Here is a 20397-nt window from a genome sequence, read left to right on the forward strand (position 1 = left end):
AATTGCTGGGGGAGCCCTAGCCTCCCTTCCTCCACACCCTCTTCAGGTATCTAGGGCTCGAAGTCTTATCAAAACAGGACCCTTATTACCTGCTAGTCATAACCTATCTATATGAACATATACATCGGCATGGGAAGTTTATCTGTGATTGTGAAACAAGATTGTCTTGCTAAAGACATTCTGAATATCTGAAGGCAGGAGGGAGAGATAATTGTAAGACTTTGAGTGCCTCCAAAATCCTGCTAGACAGTTGTTGGCTTCAAAAAAGGGCACATAGCTTCTGAGGTCGTATTATTCTGTCAGTGGCATTGCTACAGCCTGCTAACTGATTTCACTGCCCACACGCTAGCATTTTGTTCTGCCATATCTGATGGCGATGGGCTGAGCCACCCAGGCATGGAGTGCTGGATGTCTTCTGCATGCCAGAAGAGCTCATTACTTAGTGTTTTAACCCTTCATTCACCTAATTTTATTTATTTATTTATTTTTGAGACTGGGTCTCCTCTGCCACCCAGGCTGGAGTGCAGTGGTGCAATCTTGGCTCACTGCAACCTCTGCCTCCCGGGTTCAAACGATTCTTCTGCCTCAGCCTCCCGAGTAGCTGGTATTACAGGCATGCACCATGATGCCCGCTAATTTTTGTATTTTTAGTAGAGATGGGGTTTCACCATGTTGGCAAGGCTGGTCTCAAAGTCCTGCCCTCAAGTGATCCATCCGCCTCAGCCTCCCAAAGTGCTGGGATTGCAGGCATGAGCCACAGCACCTGGCCTTTCATCCACCTTAGTCATCACTTCCTTTCTTCTCTTCCAGTTCAATGCAAGCACCATGGGAACCACATTTTGGATAGCTGGAAATTCAGCCTTTTTGTTCTCTCTACCCCGTTAAAGCATGGAATGGCTGATCTATCACAACCTACTTTTTGAGACGAAAGGATCATACACCTGTCTGATTTGGTTACCTCAAATCTAATCCTGTTGCCCAGTATTACCTTTTGTTCATATGTCCTTGTTTGGCTCTTCCCTAGAACTCTCTTCCCTGGGACTAAATTGTAGTGGGTTTTAGTTTAAGATACCACATTAAAATTTTTAAAACATTTTAAGTATTTGTGAGTGCATAGTAGGTGTATATTATTTACCTCTTTTATAAGAGATCAGGTAAATAATACATAGAGGAAGTAAGGAAGGAGAAAACAAAGATGAGAGAAGAGAATAGATGGATCTCAATGCTTTATGATTAAGAATAACTTTTAGTACTTCTTTTCAGTTTACAAAGTGCTGTGTATATTACCTTTTGTGAAGCTCACATTTCCTTGAAATAGATGGGGTGGTGTCTTATCACCATTTTATAGACAGGGAAGCAAAATAAGGATAAGGCTGATCATGGCACACCTGAATCCAGGTTTATAGGATTTCCCGACATCTTGAGACTTGATGGTTCATGGTTGACTTTGTCTGGGTCCCTCAGAAGGTAATCAGGGCAGTAACAGTTTCAGAATTTTTGTACTGAAATGGGGGCTAGGGATTTGTCTTGAAGCTCTATTTGGATTGTATTTCAGATAAAATTGAAAAAAGAAATCTATTGTCTGATAAAATTTAAAAAAATTCAGACAAAATTGAATTCAGATAAAATTGAAATATTCAGATAAAAATGAAAAAAAATTCTATGGAGGTGCTGATGTTGGAGATCTGTGGAGAAGGCTCAAGTCTCTTGGTCCCTCCACTTCTTTTGAGTTTTACTATTGTCCTGAAGAGGCAGAGAGCTAGAAACTCAGAACCTCTGATTCCCTATGGCACAGGCTGCTAGATGTTTATCAGAATTGTTCCTCCTGTGTCTGGGTACATGGACCACATTTCTCAGAATCACTTGCATTTTTTATGGCCATGGTGACCAAGTTTTAGCCAATGGGAAGTGAGCAGAAATGAAGAGTCCACTTTTGGGCCAGGTCACTGAAACTTTAATGCTTTTTCTTCCAACACACATGACGATCATGGGAACCATGTGGAAATGATGGTAGATCCATGAGGTGTAAGGACCCTGGGTTGCGGAATCACCAATTAATGGCATGATGTCTGCTGGTCAGGAAAACCTCCTCTGAACAAGAATGAGCATTGGTTTACTGTGAAATTTTCAAATAATGCAATATTCTTTCCCATGGTTCAGTCTACATTTTGAGAGGTCTCTTCTTTAACTCTTTAATGTGTGTTATTTTAAACATTTTCCCATGCTTTAGTATATTTCTCTCTATGTATACATTCTCGTACATACACGTATCTATAGGTTTTTAAGTGAATGAGAAAGCACAGTATCGATATACTGTTTCCTCACTTCACATTTTATGAAAATTTTGCTTATGGTAATATTAGTTTATATGTTAACTGTACATTAATATCTAATTGGATGTTAATATACTAATAAAACTTATATTAAGAGTTGCATAATATTTCATTGTATATATTTGCAATGTTTTATTTAATAACCTCACTATTGATATTAGGTTATTTATCAATATTACAAATATTGCTTCTGCTTAAAATATATTTACATGTATATATTTATGCATATGGGTATATTTCTGTAGGATATGTTCTTAGAATTGGAGTTGCTGCATCAAAAGGCATGCACATTTTATTTTTTGAGGCCAGACACAGTGGCTCATGCCTGTAATCCCAGCACTTTGGGAGACTGAGGAGGGAGGATCGCTTTAGCCCAGGAATTCAATACCAGCCTGAGCAATATAGTGAGACCCCATCTCTACTAAACAACCACAACAAAATTAGCCAGGCATGATGGCTTGCAGCTGTAGTTCCAGCTACTCGGGAGGCTGAGGTCGGAGGATACTTTGAGCTCACTGTATTCCAGCCTGGGCAACAGAGTGAAACCCTGTCTCTGAAAAATCAAAACAAACAATTCAGTTTTTGAAGAGACATGACCACATTTCCCCCAAATCTATTAAGACTGTGGGGAAATATCCCCTTGCCTGCATGCTTAGTGATGCTAGAAAATATCCATCTTTTAATTTTTGTCCATCTAATGGGCGAAAAATGGTATCTTGTGCTTTAAAATTTATTACTTACTAGAGGAGCTATACATCTTTCATTATATTTATTATTGTCTGTCACTTGTTCTACTGTAAATAGTTTATTTGTCTCTACTTGCATCTATGTATTTTTTCCAATAAAAAACTAGTTTGTATATTACTATTTTGCTTATTATATACATTGGGGACTACATTAACTATATTTTTATCGTTTTCTTAAAGCTGATTTTCTTTTCTTTGTGTGTGGTAAAGATGGTGGACTTTTTAAACATTTTATTTTTTTTTGGCCGGGTGCAGTGGCTCATGCCTATAATCCCAGCACTTTGAGAGGCTGAGGCGGGTAGATCATCTGAGGTCAGGCATTCAAGACCAGCCTGGCCAACATGGTGAAACCCTGACTCTATTAAAAATGCAAAAAATTAGCCGGGCGTAGCGGTGGCCACCCGTAATTCCAGCTGCTCAGTAGCCTGAGGCAGGAGAATTGCTTGAATCGGGAGGTGGATGTTGCAGTGAGCCGAGATTGTGCCATTGCACTCCAGCCTGGGCGACAAGAGCAAAACTCCATCTCAAAAATAAGTAAATAAATAAAATTAAGTAAAATAAAAGTTTTATTTTTTTAATTGACAAAATGGTATAGATTTACCATGTATAAAATGATGTTTCGAAATGTATGTACATTGTGAAATGGCTAAATTGGGCAAATTACCATATGAATTATCTAACATACTTGTCATTTTTGTGGTGAGAACACTTAAAATCTACTCTCTCAACATTTTTCACAATACAATATATGTTATTACTATCCTCACCAAGTTGTAGGATAGGTCTCAAGGCTGATTTTCTTGATCCTTACTTAACTGTTCACAGATATACATTCTCTAAGACCAGGATAGAGGGAGGCCTTATGGCCCAGTGGTTATGGAGTCAGGCTGACCTGGATTAGGGTCCAGGTTATGTCAGATACTTGCCGTGTGACCATAGAAAAGTTTCTTACCATCTCTGTACCTCTATCTCTTCTTTTGTAAAAATAATCATAATAAAAGTACTAACTCACAGAATTGTTATGAAGTTGAGACAGGATAATGACGCATGTACCTTAGCACAATGCCTGGCATTTATAAGCTCTCAACAAATACTAGCTCTTAAAAGTATATCTACAATGTGGGTAATATGGGTACAACACTAGACATTTATGTTTTAGTCTAGTTCCTAGAACCATTCCCAATAAAAGTTATTCCTAGTAATATTCTTTCCTTAAGGTGGGCATTTCATTAACTTTTAGCCAGTCTTACGAAATTTCTATTTCCCAGTGCACTAAAATCATCAACTAATTAATTAATTCCGTATATACTTTTTTTTTTTTTTTCCTTTTTTGAGACAGAGTCTCCCTCTGTCACCCAGGCTGGAGTGCAGTGGCATGATCTCGGCTCACTGCAACCTCTTCCTTCCAGGATCAAGCGATTCTCATGCCCCAGCCTCCCAAGTAGCTGGAATTACAAGCACACGCCACCATGCCTGGCTGATTTTTGTATTTTTAGTAGAGAAAAGGTCCATCATATTCACCATGCTGGTCTCAAACTCCTGGCCTCAAGTGATCCTCCCGCCTCGGCCTCCCAAAATGCTGGGATTACAGGCACAAGCCATTGTGCCTGGCCAGAATGTATTTTTGGGGTTCTATTATATTTAAGGTCTGAGAGATTCAGTTAGCCTCAGAAGTGCATTCCATTTTCTGTGTATGGAATTTGTTTTATAGTCCTTTGACAAAAATGAAAATCCAAATTAATATGAAATGTGAAGAAACTAATAAAGACAGGGAATTAGAAAGCAAAAGGGGACCTTAAAGTTTGTCTAGTTCAGTTCTTTATTTTATAGGTGTGGAAATTGAAGCCCAGAGGAGTTAAGGTCACACAGTAAGTGGGGGAATTGCCGTGAGAGCCCAGACATTCTCATGCCTAGCCAGTATTCTGTTGACCAAATCATACTGTGTTCAAGGGTTCACTTCTTCTTTTGGCACAACATGATTTCAAAAATTAAAAACATAGAAACACAGGTTTGAAAAACACAGATAAAAATGAGCCAATGCTATTTAAAATTTATGAAGAAAGCAAGGGATGTAAGACACTTCTCTGCTGGTTGTGAAAACATCAGAACTGTGAAGTCCAGTGAGACAGGATTCCAAATGTCTTTCCTTTTTGTCTATTCTCACGAACCTGTGTTTAACAATGATACTCTACACTCACAGCAGACAGCAAACACCAGTCCTACAGGTTGGCAGTTGGCAATCCCTGGTCCACATGCCAAAGATGCTGCAGGTGCCAATTTCAGGAGGCAAGGAAACTGACTACAACACACAAATTCCCATCCCTATCATTCCCAGTAGTTATTGCCTACAGTTGTCTCCACCCTCTTGCCAGAGTTTTCAAGAGCAGCACTCTAACATGACTTCCTGTGTAGCACCAGTACCATCCTGGCCTTCTGGAATCACAGGTTCAGTCATTTGGCACACTTGTGATAAGACAATGGCCATGGACTCCTATGATAAAACATAAATAGAATTCCCATCATTTTTAATAGTAAGTGCTAAATTTCAACCCTAAATTGTTTCTTCTCTGTGATCCTAGAGCAATAGGACGTTCTCGATTATTAATACCTACTGCATAAGAATATGCTAAAAGGATGAATTGGACAAATCAAATGCACAAGAGATTCAACTTTAAAAAAATAGGCCGGGCGCAGTGGCTCACGCCTGTAATCCCAGCACTTTGGGAGGCCGAGGTGGGTGGATCACCTGAGGTCAGGAGTTTGAGACCAGCCTGACCAACATGGTGAAATGCCCTCTCCACTAAAAATACAAAATTAGCTGGTGTGGTGGCGCATGCCTGTAGTCCCAACTACTCGGGAGGCTGAGGCAGGAGAATCACTTAAACCTGGGAGACAGAAATTGCAGTGAGCCGAGATCGTGCCACTGCACTCCAGACTGGGCGACAGAGCAAGACTCCATCTCAAATAAATAAATAAATAAAAAGAATAAAGGGTAACTCATCCCTAGGCCTATATGATGTGAGTAGAAATTTGAACACAATGACCACTCATTTGTTCATTTAGTCAGTTTATTGAGTGTCTACTATGAACAGGCCTGTTGCCAACCATTCAGCAGATGAGTATCAGGAGGTCCTCTACAAGAGAGTGGTTCAGAGTTTATTTGCAGCCAGACTGCCTGGTCTTGAGTCATGTTTCTACCACTGAATGATTTGGCAACCTTGCATACATTAATTAATTTCACTAAACTTTATTTTCCCCATGTAATGTTAGGATAGTATTAGTACCTACTCCACAGATTTGATGTAAGAATTATACTAAAGCATTTTATGCGGTGCTGACCACATAGTAAGTGCTCAGTAATCATCAGGTACAATTAAATTTCTACTGTACTATAACCTAAAATTAGAGGGATTTAAAGAAGGTTAGAAATCAGAAGATGGCTCAACACTGAAAATTTGGAAATGGGGTCAACGGACATAGTCAACAGATAGCTAAAATGTCCTCTATGTATTCCTTATGCTTTTTGTGAGTACTCACTCTGTGCTAGGAATGTACAGATGTAAAGAGATGAACAAATGCTTGTCCTTCCCTTTGTGAAGAGATGAATGAAACATAATCAAGACATATACTGTAAATCCCAGGTTGAGGATTACAAAAAGTTGGAAACCAAAACCAAAATCTGAATTCCTTGACTTTGGGAGAAGTCTCCTGTTTTTTCCAAGTGAATGGGCTGGGACCAGATTCAAAGAGAGAGAGGCTCCCCGGGAGTCTTTGCCAGCTGACTCACAGAGGTTCCCTGAGTCTGGGCTGCAGCTCCTGCTCCTGGTCTGGCTGTGCCCTCCAAGACCAAGTGGCCTTCTGTGCCTCTAGGGGAGACATGGGGAAGCCAGGCGTAGGTGACCTACCAGCACCAATGCTCTTCCTGTTTAAAGAGAAATTTTCGTTCCAGATCAGAAAGTTTAGCAACCCTGACAGGATTAAAATAACTTCTGACAGCATGGTAATAATAACAGTTTATCATATGTTCACATAGCACTTTTAAGACTTCAAAAAAAAAATGTGTCCATTTGCATCTTGCTTTTGGTTTTCAGTGGCACTCTGGGGTGTCCTAAACAGCTTCCATATGCATAATTTTCAGATGAAGGACTGAAGCTCAGGCAGTTTAAGGGAGTTCTCTGCAAAAAAACACAGCTAGCAAATGATACACCTGGAACTAGAACCAGGGCCTCTGGTACGCACCTTGTGTATTTAAGGGGTAGGCAGTATTGTGGGCTTCCTGGATGCCTGGGCCAATCCTAAGAGAGGACTGCACACACAGAATTTAGGGTCCACACAGGCAACTGCCTGAGCATGGTTTCTGCACATCGTGATTTCCTGCCGTTCCTCTGTTACCAGGGGAGCATTCATCCCTTGAAACCTATCCCTGGTATTAGAGCTCTTCATCTTCGTCCTGCCACTTGAATGTATCCCTTCCCAGTATTGGTTCCATCACAATACGCAACATCTGCCATGAAGCTAAACAACTGTTTAAAAACTGTTCGGCAGCAGTGGAATTACAAATGGTATATCCAGTTTGGGTAATTTTTAAAAAATTAATTATTTTATTATTATTATTATTATTATTATTATTATTATTATTATTGGAGACAAGGTCTCTGTCACCCAGGTTGGAATGCAGTGGTGCGATTGTGACTCACTGAAGCCTCAAAATCCTGGGCTCAAGTGATCCTCTTACCTCAGCCTCCCAAATAGCTGGGGCTACAGGCACATGTTGCCATGCCTGGCTAGATAATTTACAAAAACACTTTCTAATGTTCTTCAGTTGATGAGCCGTCAACTTAAAACTGCAATGTCAACCTCATTTATCCATTGTTTTTGGTTTCACCATCCTGACCGTCAACAGGCTCCTCCTCCATCTCTGACCCTTGGAGTCACAGTCCCTTCTTGCTACCTCATCTCGTTTCATGCACCAGTATAAAAAAAGCTGGCGTGTTTGTTTGTTTGTTTGTTTTTTCCAGCTTTAAGTACTTTTCTGTCTGGAGCCTAATGCCTATCTTTGGCTAGAGATTGAAAATTGCTTTTCATCTCTCCTCCTCTTCATCTTTGGAAATTTCATGATCTCTTTGATTTGTGCGGTGGTACTTACTAACTTCCTCTAAGTGAAGAGCATTTGCTTATTCAGAGAGAATCATAGACAGTCCCCCGGAGGAGGTGAGAAATGTAGAAACAAATGACCATCACAATCTCACGGCAGGTTGGAAAGTGGATTTTGTTGTGTAATTGCTTATATAATGGTTATGATTATGGGTTCAGCAGTCATATTGCCTAAGTTTGATTCTGGACTAGGTACTTATTAGCTGGGAGCATTGGTTAGATTATATAATCTCTCTGTAGCTCTGTTTTCTCACCTAAAAACAGTAGTAATAGTCTCTACCTCAGGGTTTTTATGAGGACGTAAAGAGCTCTTACTTGTAAGGTTCTTGGAATAGTGCTTCACCATGCACTCAGTGTGTGTGTGTGTGTGTGTGTGTGTGTGTGTATGTGTGTGTGCGTGTGTGTGTGTGTGTGTGCGTGTGTGTGTGTGCGTGTGTGTGTGCGTGTGTGCGTGCGTGTGTGCGTGTGTGTGTGCGTGTGTGTGTGCGTGTGTGTGTGCGTGTGTGTGTGTATGTGTGTGCGTGTGTGTGTGCGTGCGTGTGTGTGTGCGTGTGTGTGTGTGTGTGTGTGTATGTGTGTGTGTGCGTGTGTGTGTGTGCGTGTGTGTGTGTGCGTGTGCATTTGCGTGAGCATGTGAGTGTTGTATGTAAACTAGAGATGTCTTTGTTCTGGATCTCACCACCCAGAACCAAGTACAGTTCTAAACTAACTCTCTAATCTCATTGAGAACAGCCTCCACTCCCAACCACTCTGTGTTCTGTGTTCCTCTGAATCTCTTAACCTCTTTTGCAGCCATGGCCATAGGACTCGTCAAACAGGATAAGAAGACTTCCATAAATAATCTCTGACTCTCCTGGCCTCATCATGGCACATTCTAGACGGAGAAGAAACCTACATTCACCTAACATATCCTACATGAGGTATGTTGCTAATAAAGTCCTACATTGTCCTGGTTAAGTAGAGAAGGCTTGGGAGCCAGATTGTTTGGGTTTGAGTCTAACATTTTCCATCTGCTTAAAGTTTGCATCTATAAAATGGGACAATAATGGGAAATGGATTGACTATAATGATAAACTGAGGTTATCTCTATAAAGTACCTATCAAATGTGCAGTGGATGGCACAGAGTAATTTATAATAATGCTAAATATTAATGTTATTATTAAAACCCTTTTTTCCATTGAATTGTCTCTGTGTGGGGCTTTCCATTCATCCCCAGCAGTGAAAAGTTGTGTGGTGGTACTTACTAACTTCCTCTAAGTGAAGAGCATTTGCTTATTCAGAGAGAATCATAGACAGTCCCCTGGAGGAGGTGAGAAGAGTAGAAACAAATGACCATCACAATCTCAGGGCAGGTTGGAAAGTGGATTTTGTTGTGTAATTGCTTCATATTGCCAGCTGAATGTTTATGGATTCACTCTCTCTGACAACAAAAATTGTCAGACAGTTTGTAGGATTTTATAAAAATCAATTTCCTTCCAAGCTGAAGTAGGCTTTTAGGTACATTTACTACTTAGAGAGGAAGTACAATTGAGGGGAAACATCCAAATAAAGATGAAAATGGACAGAGGTATCAGTGGGTTCTGGAGTCTCTGCCTGTGGCTGTATTTTAAAAAACTTTTTATAGGTATGACTCTGTCTGGTAATAACTGCTATTCCACTACTATGGAGCATACCTGACTAAGTCATGGGTGGGGTGTCTGTTTTAAACTTCTGGACTCATAGCAGTGTACAAAATAAATCTTTACCCAACATTCTCAACTCAATAAGCAGTTAAATTAAAAAATGTTAAGTATAACAAATGCATCAAAAACTAAATACTTCCCAGGCAGGAAAAAGGAATGCTTTGTAGAGTCGCTTGGTTCATTCAGTTTCAGATATAAAGAGTAGTGAACTTAGGTGGTATTTGGTACCAATATTCCAGGAGATGACTGAGGCTGGAGATTCAAATGTCACACCAGTTGGGAATGACTTTCCTTGCACAATGCTCTCCTCAGGGCGCCCTTGACCTCTGCGTTCCTCAGGCTGTAAATCAGGGGATTCAGTGTTGGGTTGAAAAAACTGTAAAATAGAAAAAGTACCTTCTGCAGCTCCTCAGGGTGGCGGGACTTGGGGGCCATGTACATGATGATGGCACTGCCAAAGAAGAGCCCCACCACGCAGAGGTGGGAGGAGCAGGTAGAGAAGGCCTTTCTGCGGCCCTCCCCAGACTGGATCCTCAGGATGGCCGTCAGGATGTGTGAGTAGGAGATCAGCACCAGGCAGAGTGGCCCCACCAGGAAGAACACACAGGCTGCAAAGATGATCACCTGATTGAGCCAGGTGTCAGCACAGGCCAGCCTGAGGACAGACAGGATTTCACAGAAGAAGTGGTTGATTTCATGAGGCCCACAGAAGGGCAGTCTGAGGATGAGAACCACATGGACCAGAGCCAGGAGGGAGCCACATGTCCAAGAAGTGATGGCCAGGGTGATGCAGACTCTCCAGGTCACGATGATGGAATATCGGAGAGGGTGGCAGATGGCCACATAACGATCGTAGGACATCACCACCAACAGGAGACATTCGCTATGTCCACAAGTCAAACAGAGAAAGGTCTGCATCATGCAGCCAGCAAAGGAGATGGGCTTGGCTGGATGCAGGAGGTTCACCAGCATCTGGGGCACCATGTTGCAAGCATAAGCGATGTCGACGACAGCCAGGTGTGAGAGGAAGAAGTACATGGGGGTGTGGAGTCTGGAGTCCAGTGAGATGAGCCCCAGGATGGCCCCGTTCCCCAGCAGGGTGAAGACATGGAACAGGGACAAGAGGCCAAAGAGGAGCATCTGAATCCTTGGGCCCAGGAGAAATCCCAGTAGGAGGAACTCTGTGACCATTGTCTGATTTTCCCCCATTTCCCTGTGAAAAAGAAAAAGATCGCTTAGGACCAGATTGTCAAAAACACCTAGAGATTATTTTATGAATTTAGTCATTTTTAAAAGATAAACTTTTAACATGAGTGATTTAGCTACACGTTAAGTTAATTACCGATTGTAAATATCCAGCGTTATAGAAGGCATTGTGTCACAAATGATAGGATACATAGAGCCATTGACACATCATGGGAAGAAAGAGTGTCGTACCAAAAGTGGAAGTAAAATGACCATCTAATAAGGATTGTCTTGAAGCTGCACATATAAAAATTACTAAGAGAATTCCTGAAGTGTAGAAATAATCAGTAATGGAAGAACTCCAAATATGGAAATTAGAGTGGTCCTAGAAAAAAAGATGATGTAATCCCAATTTCTCAGTAGAAATATCAACTGTTTTGCTTTCAACATCTGAAATCCACCTTTGTACTCTGGAGCAGTTTATATAATAACAGAAGAAGCAGAAAGATAAAAAGCAACTTTAATGACATTGTGATTGTTTGGGTTCCTGAGAAGGAACTAATGGATGTGCTACAAATGTGTTCTAATTGCAATCTTTATTTTACAATGAGTCATAAATAGGAACCGATAATTGGCAATTTGGCAGTTAATCTACTGATTGATGCACAGTTACTGATTTACCGAAAACTGGTTTTGAATAACAACTCATACAATTTGTAGATATTAGATTTTTCAGGGCTAGTTTGTACAAACATATCATTTAAAACATTCACAATGCCTGAATGTTATGTTTGCCACTGGGTTATATATCATTTCTTTTTTGGTCTCTCCTTTCAGTTTTGCCAACCCTTTGGTACATTTAATCCATTTGAGTTTAAGTAAGATGTTCTTTTTACCATGTAGAATAAAAGAAACTATGGAGAAAAAATTAAAATGAAATCTCTTTCAAAAACACCAGAAATGACCATTCATAAAAAATTAGCTGTGTTTCAGCAACATAAGAATTGCTGCCGGGCGCGGTGGCTCACGCCTGTAATCCCAGCACTTTGGGAGGCCGAGGTGGGCGGATCACAAGGTCAGGAGATCGAGACCACGGTGAAACCCCGTCTCTACTAAAAATACAAAAAATTAGCCGGGCGCGGTTGTGGGCGCCTGTAGTCCCAGCTACTCGGGAGGCTGAGGCAGGAGAATGGCGTGAACCCGGGAGGCGGAGCTTGCAGTGAGCCGAGATCGCGCCACTGCACTCCAGCCTGGGCGACAGAGCGAGACTCCGTCTCAAAAAAAAAAAAAAAAAAAAAAAAAAAAAAAGAATTGCTAAATACTTTACAGGTGTCTGGTGTCTGATTAAAACTACTTTTTTGCAAAGAGCTAATTTAGTGACTTCATTATTTTGCAGATTATTATAGCAATAAAATTGTCAGTCAGGTAATTGGTATTTGTGAATTGGTGATGTGCCAAATAACATTTGGGGTTTTATCCTTAAGTCCTAGATAACATTTTCCTCAGTATACCTTGTAGAAATCTAGTATTTTGTGGGTGCAAATTTTTTTTTAGTGCCTTTGCTAGGCAAAAGTAACCTGAGGCTGAGCCATTGAACCTGTACCTGCTTATCTCTGAAAAAAAACTTCTCCGGATTAATGTAAGGAAATGTGCTGCTTTGGATAAGACCCTGGTCCAGCTGTCATTGGAGCAAAGACATGGAATCAACCTACATGTCCACCAACGATGGACTGGATAAAGAAAATGTGGTACATATACACCATGGCATACTATGCAGCCATAAAAAGGAATGAGCTTTTGTCCTTTGATGGACATAGATGGACCTGGAGACCATTATCCTTAGCAAACTAATGCAGGAACAGAAAACCAAATACCTAATGTTCTCACATATAAGCAGGAGCTAAATGATGAGAACACATGGACACATAGAGGGGAACAACACACACTGGGGCCTATCAGAGGGCAAAGGGTGGCAGGAGGAAGAAGACCAGGAAAAATAACTAATGGGTACTAGGCTTAATATCTGGGTGATGAGATAATTTGTACAACAAGCCCCCCAAGACACAATTTACCTATGTAACAAACTGCATTTGTACCCCTGAACTTAAAAGTCAAAGAAAGTTTAAAAAAATCATCTAATTGGAACACTGCAGAACATCCCCACTGGATTCTTTTCCAGTGGTAACAAATGATTGTATACTTATAAGCATTATCAATAAATCATTGATTATTATCAGCAAGGCACAAATAAATTCTAGTGAATATTGTAATTTCATAGCACATGACCAAGGCTTATATATTTTTTTCAGGATTCTATTAAAAAAAAATACTCCGCTAGGCCAACCTTCTACATTTAATTGGAAAATATGCAAAGCATATGAAAATATTTGGTTGTGAAATGCATTTGAATTTACACCTCATAAAAATCTTTATTTATTTATTTATAAATAAATGTCACCTGCCCTGGAATGCAGTGGTCTGATTACGGCTCACTGGAGTTTTGACATCTCAGGCTCAAGCAATCCTCCCACCTCAGCCTCCCAAGTAGCTGAGATTACAGGTGCATGCCACCATACCTAGCTCATTTTTTTTAATAAATATTTTTTTAGAGACAATGTATTATTATGTTGCCCAGGCTGGTCTCAAACTGTTGGGTTCAAGTGCTACTCCCATCTTGGCCTCCCAAAGTGCTGGGATTGTAGGCATGAACCATGTGCCCAGTCTACATCTTATAAAAATCTTAATTTCTTTATTAAGTCTTTCATTATTTCCTTTTGTAACTTCCCAAATGATTATACAAAGAAAAAAGTCCGCTATGCACAAGTATGAATTTCTTTGAAAGCTGGATGGAGAGTCGAGAAGAAAGGAGAGCTTAGTGAAGACCCTCAGCTTCTTTAAGGATAGTTGCCACGTGGGTTGAAACCCTGATTTCTTTTACAGGGACTGGGTTGTTAACACACTCCTCGTGAACAAGGACAAGGTGCTCTCACTTTTGTAATCTGACAGTAAATACTTATTGTGTGAACAAATTAATCAATAAATACAAATGAATAAATGAATGAATGCATAAATAGCTTTTTAAACCATCCTTGGACTGAATCTGGAATGTCTACTATAATCTGAATACTTGAAAGACACTTATTTTCTTTTCCTCCCCCATAGTTTCTTTCATTCTGCATGATACAAAGAACATCTTACTTAAACTCAAATGGATTAAATTTACCAAAGGGTTGGCAAAAGTGAAAGGAGAGGCTAAAAAAAATAAACAAATATAACCCAGTTGCAAACATAACATTCAGGCATTGTGTATCCTTTCAGCGGTGTCCAATCTTTTGGCTTCCTGGGCCACGTTGAAAGAAGAATTGTCTTGAGTCACACATAAAATACACTGACACTAATGATGGCTGGCAAACTTAAATTATATAATGTTTTAAGAAAATTTATGAATTTGTGTTGGGCCACATTCAAAGCTGCCTATGGGCCACAGGTTGGAAAAGCTTGCTTTAAATGATATATGTACAAGTTAGCCACTTAAAAGCTTGGCAAATTATTTGATGACTAATAAATTAACCAATGTCTCCATGGTTTCTAAATGTAAGACTGAAATCATTTCTTTACACATGACCAAACCTGTCTACTTCAAAAGGTAAAACTTAAGATCTGATGAGCTGACAAACTCCTTTCTAATGAGTCACACAACATTCTTAAAATGAAAACTACTTTTAAATCTTCAGGTCAGGCAAAGTATCAGATGGTTTATTTCCAAGAATCAGAAATATTTGAGGCCAGGTGCGGTGGCTTATGCCTGTAATCCCAGCACTTTGGGAGGCTGAGGCAGGAGGATTGCTTGAAGCCAGTGGTTTAATACCAGCCTGGGCAACGTAGTGAAACTCTGTCTCTAAAAACAAAAAAAAAGTAAAACAGAAACAAAAAAAGTAGCTGGGTATTGTGGCAAAAGCCTGTAGTTCTAGCTGCTTGGGAGACTGAGGCAGGAGGTTGCTTGAGCTCAGGAGTTTGAGGTTGCAGTGAGCTATGTTAGAGCCATTGCTCTTCAGCCTGGGCAATAGAGTGAGAACCTGTCTCAAAAAAAAGAAAAAGAAAAAAAGAATATTTGTTACAACTAATACACTCATAACCCCCCTTTGTCATTGTCATTTTTTTTTGCGACAGGGTCTCGTCCTGTCACTTAGGCTGGAGTGCAGTGGCGCAATCATGGTTCATTGCAACCTCAACGTCCCTAGGCTCAGGTGATCCTCCCACCTAGCCTCCCCAGTAGCTGAGATTACAGGTGTGCTCTACCATGTCTGGCTACCTTTTTTAAAAAAACATTTTTTTTAGAGATGGGGTCTCACTGTGTTGTCCAGGCTGGTCTCAAACTACTGGCCTCAAGCAGTCCTCCTGCCTTAGCCTCCCAAAGTGCTGGGATTACAGACATGAGCCACTGCACCTGGCCTCAAATATTCTTATTACTTGGAAGTAAACCATCTAATACTTTGTTTGACCTGAGGATTTAAAAATAGCGTTCATTTAAAGAATATGATGTGACTCATTAGGAGTGTGTCGGCTCATCAGATCTTAAGTTTTACTTTTTGAAGTAGACAGGTTTGGTCATGTGCAAAGAAATGATTTCAGTCTTACATATTTACATAGAAATCATGGCGATGTTGGATAATTTGTTAGTCATAAAATAATTTGCCAAATGTTTAAATGGCTAACTTGTACATATATATCATTTAAAACATATACAATGCCTGAATGTTATGTTTGCAACTGGGTTATATTTAATTTTATTTTTAGTATATTCTTTCACTTTTTCCACAAATGAGATTTTCTTTGTATCACATAGAATGAAAGAAATGATGGGATGGGGGAAGGGGTGGAGAAATAGAAGTGTCTTTCAAGTATGCCAATTATAGTAGGCAAGATTTAAGCAAGCCAGAAATTCCAGATTCAGTCCAAGGATGGTAACAAACAAACAACAAAAAAACCCAAAAAATGATATTTAGGCATTCATTCATTCATTTGATTTATTGATCTAGTAAGTAACTAAAAAGGTGAAATACATTTGACTCTATATTGTGCCCGGAATATGGTAGGTGTTCAATAATTATTTATTGACTAACTAGATATCAATTTGATTAAATATGAGAGAGCAAAACATTAATGAGCTCTCCACATTCTGCTGTGAATCAGGTTCTCAGGCAGAGTAAACACTGAAAGAAACAAACAAACAAAAAAAGCAATTAAAGAGCCATGGGCTTAGATGCACATTTATTAGTTATATGACCTTGAGTGTATATCTTAGCCTCTCCAAGGTTGTTTCCTTTTTTTAAAAAAGGAGAAAAGTGATAGTAACGATTTTATGAGGTGGTTGTGAGGATTAATTGAGATGATATGAGTTATACATTGAACACATTCCTGGTGTGCAGTGAACACTCAATAGCTGAGATCAATTATCATCAGTCTTTAACAATTTCTTGAGTAGCCTGAAGATTGTATGAACCTGACAAGCATTGCCTCTTCAAGGTTCACAATAGTCCCTTAAAACCATGATCCTCTAAAGCTTTCATAGTCTTGATTATAGCAGTGGAAATCAACATGTTAATTTTATGAGTGATGTATTCTTTTTTTATTTAAATCTGGCATCAATGTTTATAGCTTTGTTGCTTTCATGCAGTTACTTCTCCATCATATAAAACAAAATTATCTTAATTCTCTATATACTTACATTATTTGTGATAATATGTTCAAAGAGGTTAGCATGAACTTTCCCTCAAACTATCCCCGTTACAGAAAAATAATCAGCACATATTTAGAGAGGAGTGAATTTCCTTACCAATGTTTGTAGTGGATGTGAGAGTTAACCAAGAGTAGGAGTTAGACAACATGTCTAGGAGGAATTCATGGTAAAGTAAAGAAAGGCAGCCTGGTTAGCTCGCACATTTGGACTCAAGGATCTCAGAAGAGTGAAGCACCTGAAGGTTTCTGGGAGTTTCTGTGGGAGCTGCAGAATCTTTGCTTCTGTTTCTGATTGAAAATGTATGAGAATCCTCAGAAAAGGAGGTGTTATTCTCTGATGGGTTCAGCCTGGTTGACAGCTGAGGGATCACTGGAGGAGCTGGGCCATGAAATCTTGTGCATGCTCACCTCCTTGGGGAAGGAGAGATAAGACAATTGTCTTTTTCTATTTCTGTTCTTAACCCCAGCAGGATGCACAATTAAGAAACACAGACAGCCACAGAGCACACCTCTGAGACAACATCTCTCATTACAGTCCCGGAATGCTTGGATTTCATGAATCCCAGCACTGCCCTTGTTCCCCAATCTCCAGATGGTTCAAGTGAACCTGTCAGGAAGCAGGAACAGTGTGACAATGAATAAGCTCCTGGCGGGAACCTCTGGAGCTCAGCCTCTCCCTGATGTAATCTGGGTTCCTTGTGTTGCAGCAGAACTGGGAAGAAAGAAGCCTGAAAAGTTAGCTGATTCCAAGTGACCCTCTGAGGTGTGGAGATGCTTTGGGGAGCTGGTGAGGGAGGCACGGAGCAGATTGGGGAGTCCACGGAGGGGCCAAGGTGTCCCAGTGGGGCTTATTAGAACCTTCTTGAAGGTCTCCTAAAACACAAACCACCACTGTAGGTCATATATTAGAATTATTCTCTAATCTTTATTCTGAAGGGGGAAGAGTGCTGGATTCAGAGCCCACCTCAGGGGAAGACAGGACCCTCTCCACGGTGGCTTTCCTAGAAACTACTACCTCTCCCTGGAGGGTGGAGATATTTGCTGGTCAAAGGTATTCTCATGTTTATTTCTGTTTCTTTATTCTACTGGACATAGGAGGATTATGAATTTTACATTAAGCAATTATGCAATTTACAAACTAATGACTTTATTACAATGTGGTCTTTGACCTGCTGGGGTTATGGAATAAACTCAAGGAAAATCTTGCACAGGTAATCACGGTGTGAGAACATGCTCACCTGTGTTCCAGCTGTATATGTCCACAGTGAATTGCTTTGGGGACACACAAAAATGCTCCTGATCATATGAAAAGTCTAGTGCCTAGTGGGCCATCCATAAACATTAGTCTTTTCTTCTTTAGTTTTATTTCCATACCCTGGTGAAATGCAACTGATATAAATGACAGCAAGCCTATGAAAACAATAATTTTAGAACTTTTTGCTGTATTCCTCATCATGTGAACGTCAGTTAGAAAAAGTCATTTTAAGGTAGAAAACAGAAAATGTGAACTAAAACAAGTTAAATATAAGGTTTTTATGATGCCAAACAAACTAATGTAGGAAACGCATCACCTCAAATTACATGTTTTATCACATATCAAGTTGAAGCAGCTTTAACTTCTAAAAATGGTCAGAGTAAACATATACAAAATAAAAGTATACAAATGAAAATAACAGAGACAGAACAGTCCCATCTTAGTAGAAATGGATATGCTTACAGATGTTTGCATGATACGCCAGTATGCAGAAATCAGGAAACTGCCTTTTGGGAGCAACTAGTCAACTGAAAGTTCTGTGAATAATAGCTTTAGAGAATTCATTTCTATATAACCAAAACCTTAGGAACATTGGTTATGAACACACATTTGAGGGTATAAAAATTAAAAAGATAGAAAATAATTAGTAAGTATAACATTTGGGAATGTCACACAAACAAAAACTTAGCAAAACCCTTTAGGAACATGAATATCAATCGCTATAACTCAAAATTGTCCATATTCTGTTAAAATTAAACTGAAATAGCTTATCTTGAAGAGAGTAAAAATGACACAAAAGTGTATGAAAGAACTTAGCACACGAATGGAAACATTTACATGATCTGCCAGCATTGGGCATTTGATTTCACTGGACATTTATAACTTCTATGCTTAAAGTACTTGCAGAATTTGACCACAGAGTTCATTTGAGACTAATACAGACAAAAGCTAACATAAGATGGGTGGATTTAGCCACCTTGCAGAGTAAATTATCATAAGAGATATTTTATAAAAGAGCAGCTAATAATGTTGGGAGAAACAGCCAAGACATAGGTAAATATGTCTTCAGGATGGCATGACAGAAATGGAATGAGGAGAGAGTGAAAATGCTAATGTTCTCAATTATATGTCATGAATAATTGTGAGTTAAAAGGGCAGAAGTTCATTTGAAATCCTTAGAAACAGGGAACAAAAGAGAAATAATTGTAAGGACTTACTTTTAGGGTTTATTTGTTTCAGCTGCTAGTGTTACCTTAACTAAGACAAATTCCTTAAAAGATGTGGGGTCTTCTTCCCTTGCACAATTGTCTCTGGACTTAACTGCCAGTATGGGACTGCATTTCCCAACCCTTTTACATTTAGGTGGGGTCATGTTCTTATCAAAGGTATACAAGCAGAAGAGACCTGTGCAGCTTCCCAGGCTGCAGTGGGAGGAGGGCATGCATGGAGGAAGAGGGTATGCCTCCTCCATGTTTGACCTTCCCATCACTGGCTGGAAGTGAAGACCCACAAGGCCCTAGGATGGTGGTACCATGCGATAGAAGGTGCCTGGGTCCCTGCATCACTACGTGGAAGGCTGTCTCTCATACCTGCCTTGCACTTGTTAAATCACTGTGATTTGGGAGTTTACCTGTTGCTGTTTATCCTACCTAATACATTATTTAACATTATTATGGCAATGAGAGGAATGAGGAAGGGCCGGTAACTCTGAAGCTAAAGTATTAGGAGCTCTCAAGATCAATTCATATTATAAAAAGCATCCACATATGGCATGAAGTATTGACTTTTTGCTTATGTCATGCAGTTATCTTAGAGTCTGAGGAATCATGGTTTATTTTGTGTGCTATTTGGTTTCTCATGCAAATTATTTTAATTAATAATATAGGTTAACTTACTTAAACATAGTCTAATATTGAATAATAATATAAGTGATAAAAAATGACATTTTTGAGGAAACACTTTGATACAATTTAGCACAATCCAGCAAAATTCTAAACTGCTTTTAATAATTGCTTAATTTTGGCTTTTTCTAAAATATATGAGAAATGTGCACTGTTTTGAGCACTTAAGGGCCAGAAGTTTTTTGAGAAAAGGCTTTTTAAAAATTCTAACAGTAATACATGTTTCATGTAATATTATTGAAAAAACATAGAAGTGTTTATTTCTCATAGCTCATTCCTCTTCCTAAAGCAACTTCTGTTGACTGCTTAATGTGCATCATTCCTGATGATGAAATTAAATACAGATATGTGTAAACACACGTGCGTACATGTGTACTCACATGCACATATACAGGTGTATG

General features: G+C 39.6%; 2 protein-coding genes across 2 annotated transcripts in view; one reads left to right on the forward strand and one right to left on the reverse strand.

Moving 5' to 3' along the window:
* Positions 1-20397, forward strand: part of LOC112425398 (nif-specific regulatory protein-like) — a 119694-nt gene that overhangs the window by 27236 nt on the left and 72061 nt on the right. Inside the window, exons 5-6 of the mRNA XM_071094119.1 lie at positions 9026-9153; positions 17777-17891. The gene's annotated coding sequence lies outside the window, so the exon portion shown is untranslated. The remainder of the gene's footprint in view (positions 1-9025; positions 9154-17776; positions 17892-20397) is intronic.
* On the reverse strand, positions 10184-11125 carry LOC105474825 (olfactory receptor family 2 subfamily A member 42). Its single transcript, XM_071094308.1, has one exon. The coding sequence runs from the start codon at positions 11123-11125 to the stop codon at positions 10184-10186; it is 942 nt and encodes a 313-aa protein (XP_070950409.1).

This window comes from Macaca nemestrina, chromosome 4, assembly GCF_043159975.1.
Source record: "Macaca nemestrina isolate mMacNem1 chromosome 4, mMacNem.hap1, whole genome shotgun sequence".
In the NCBI taxonomy this organism is placed as follows: domain Eukaryota; kingdom Metazoa; phylum Chordata; class Mammalia; order Primates; family Cercopithecidae; genus Macaca; species Macaca nemestrina.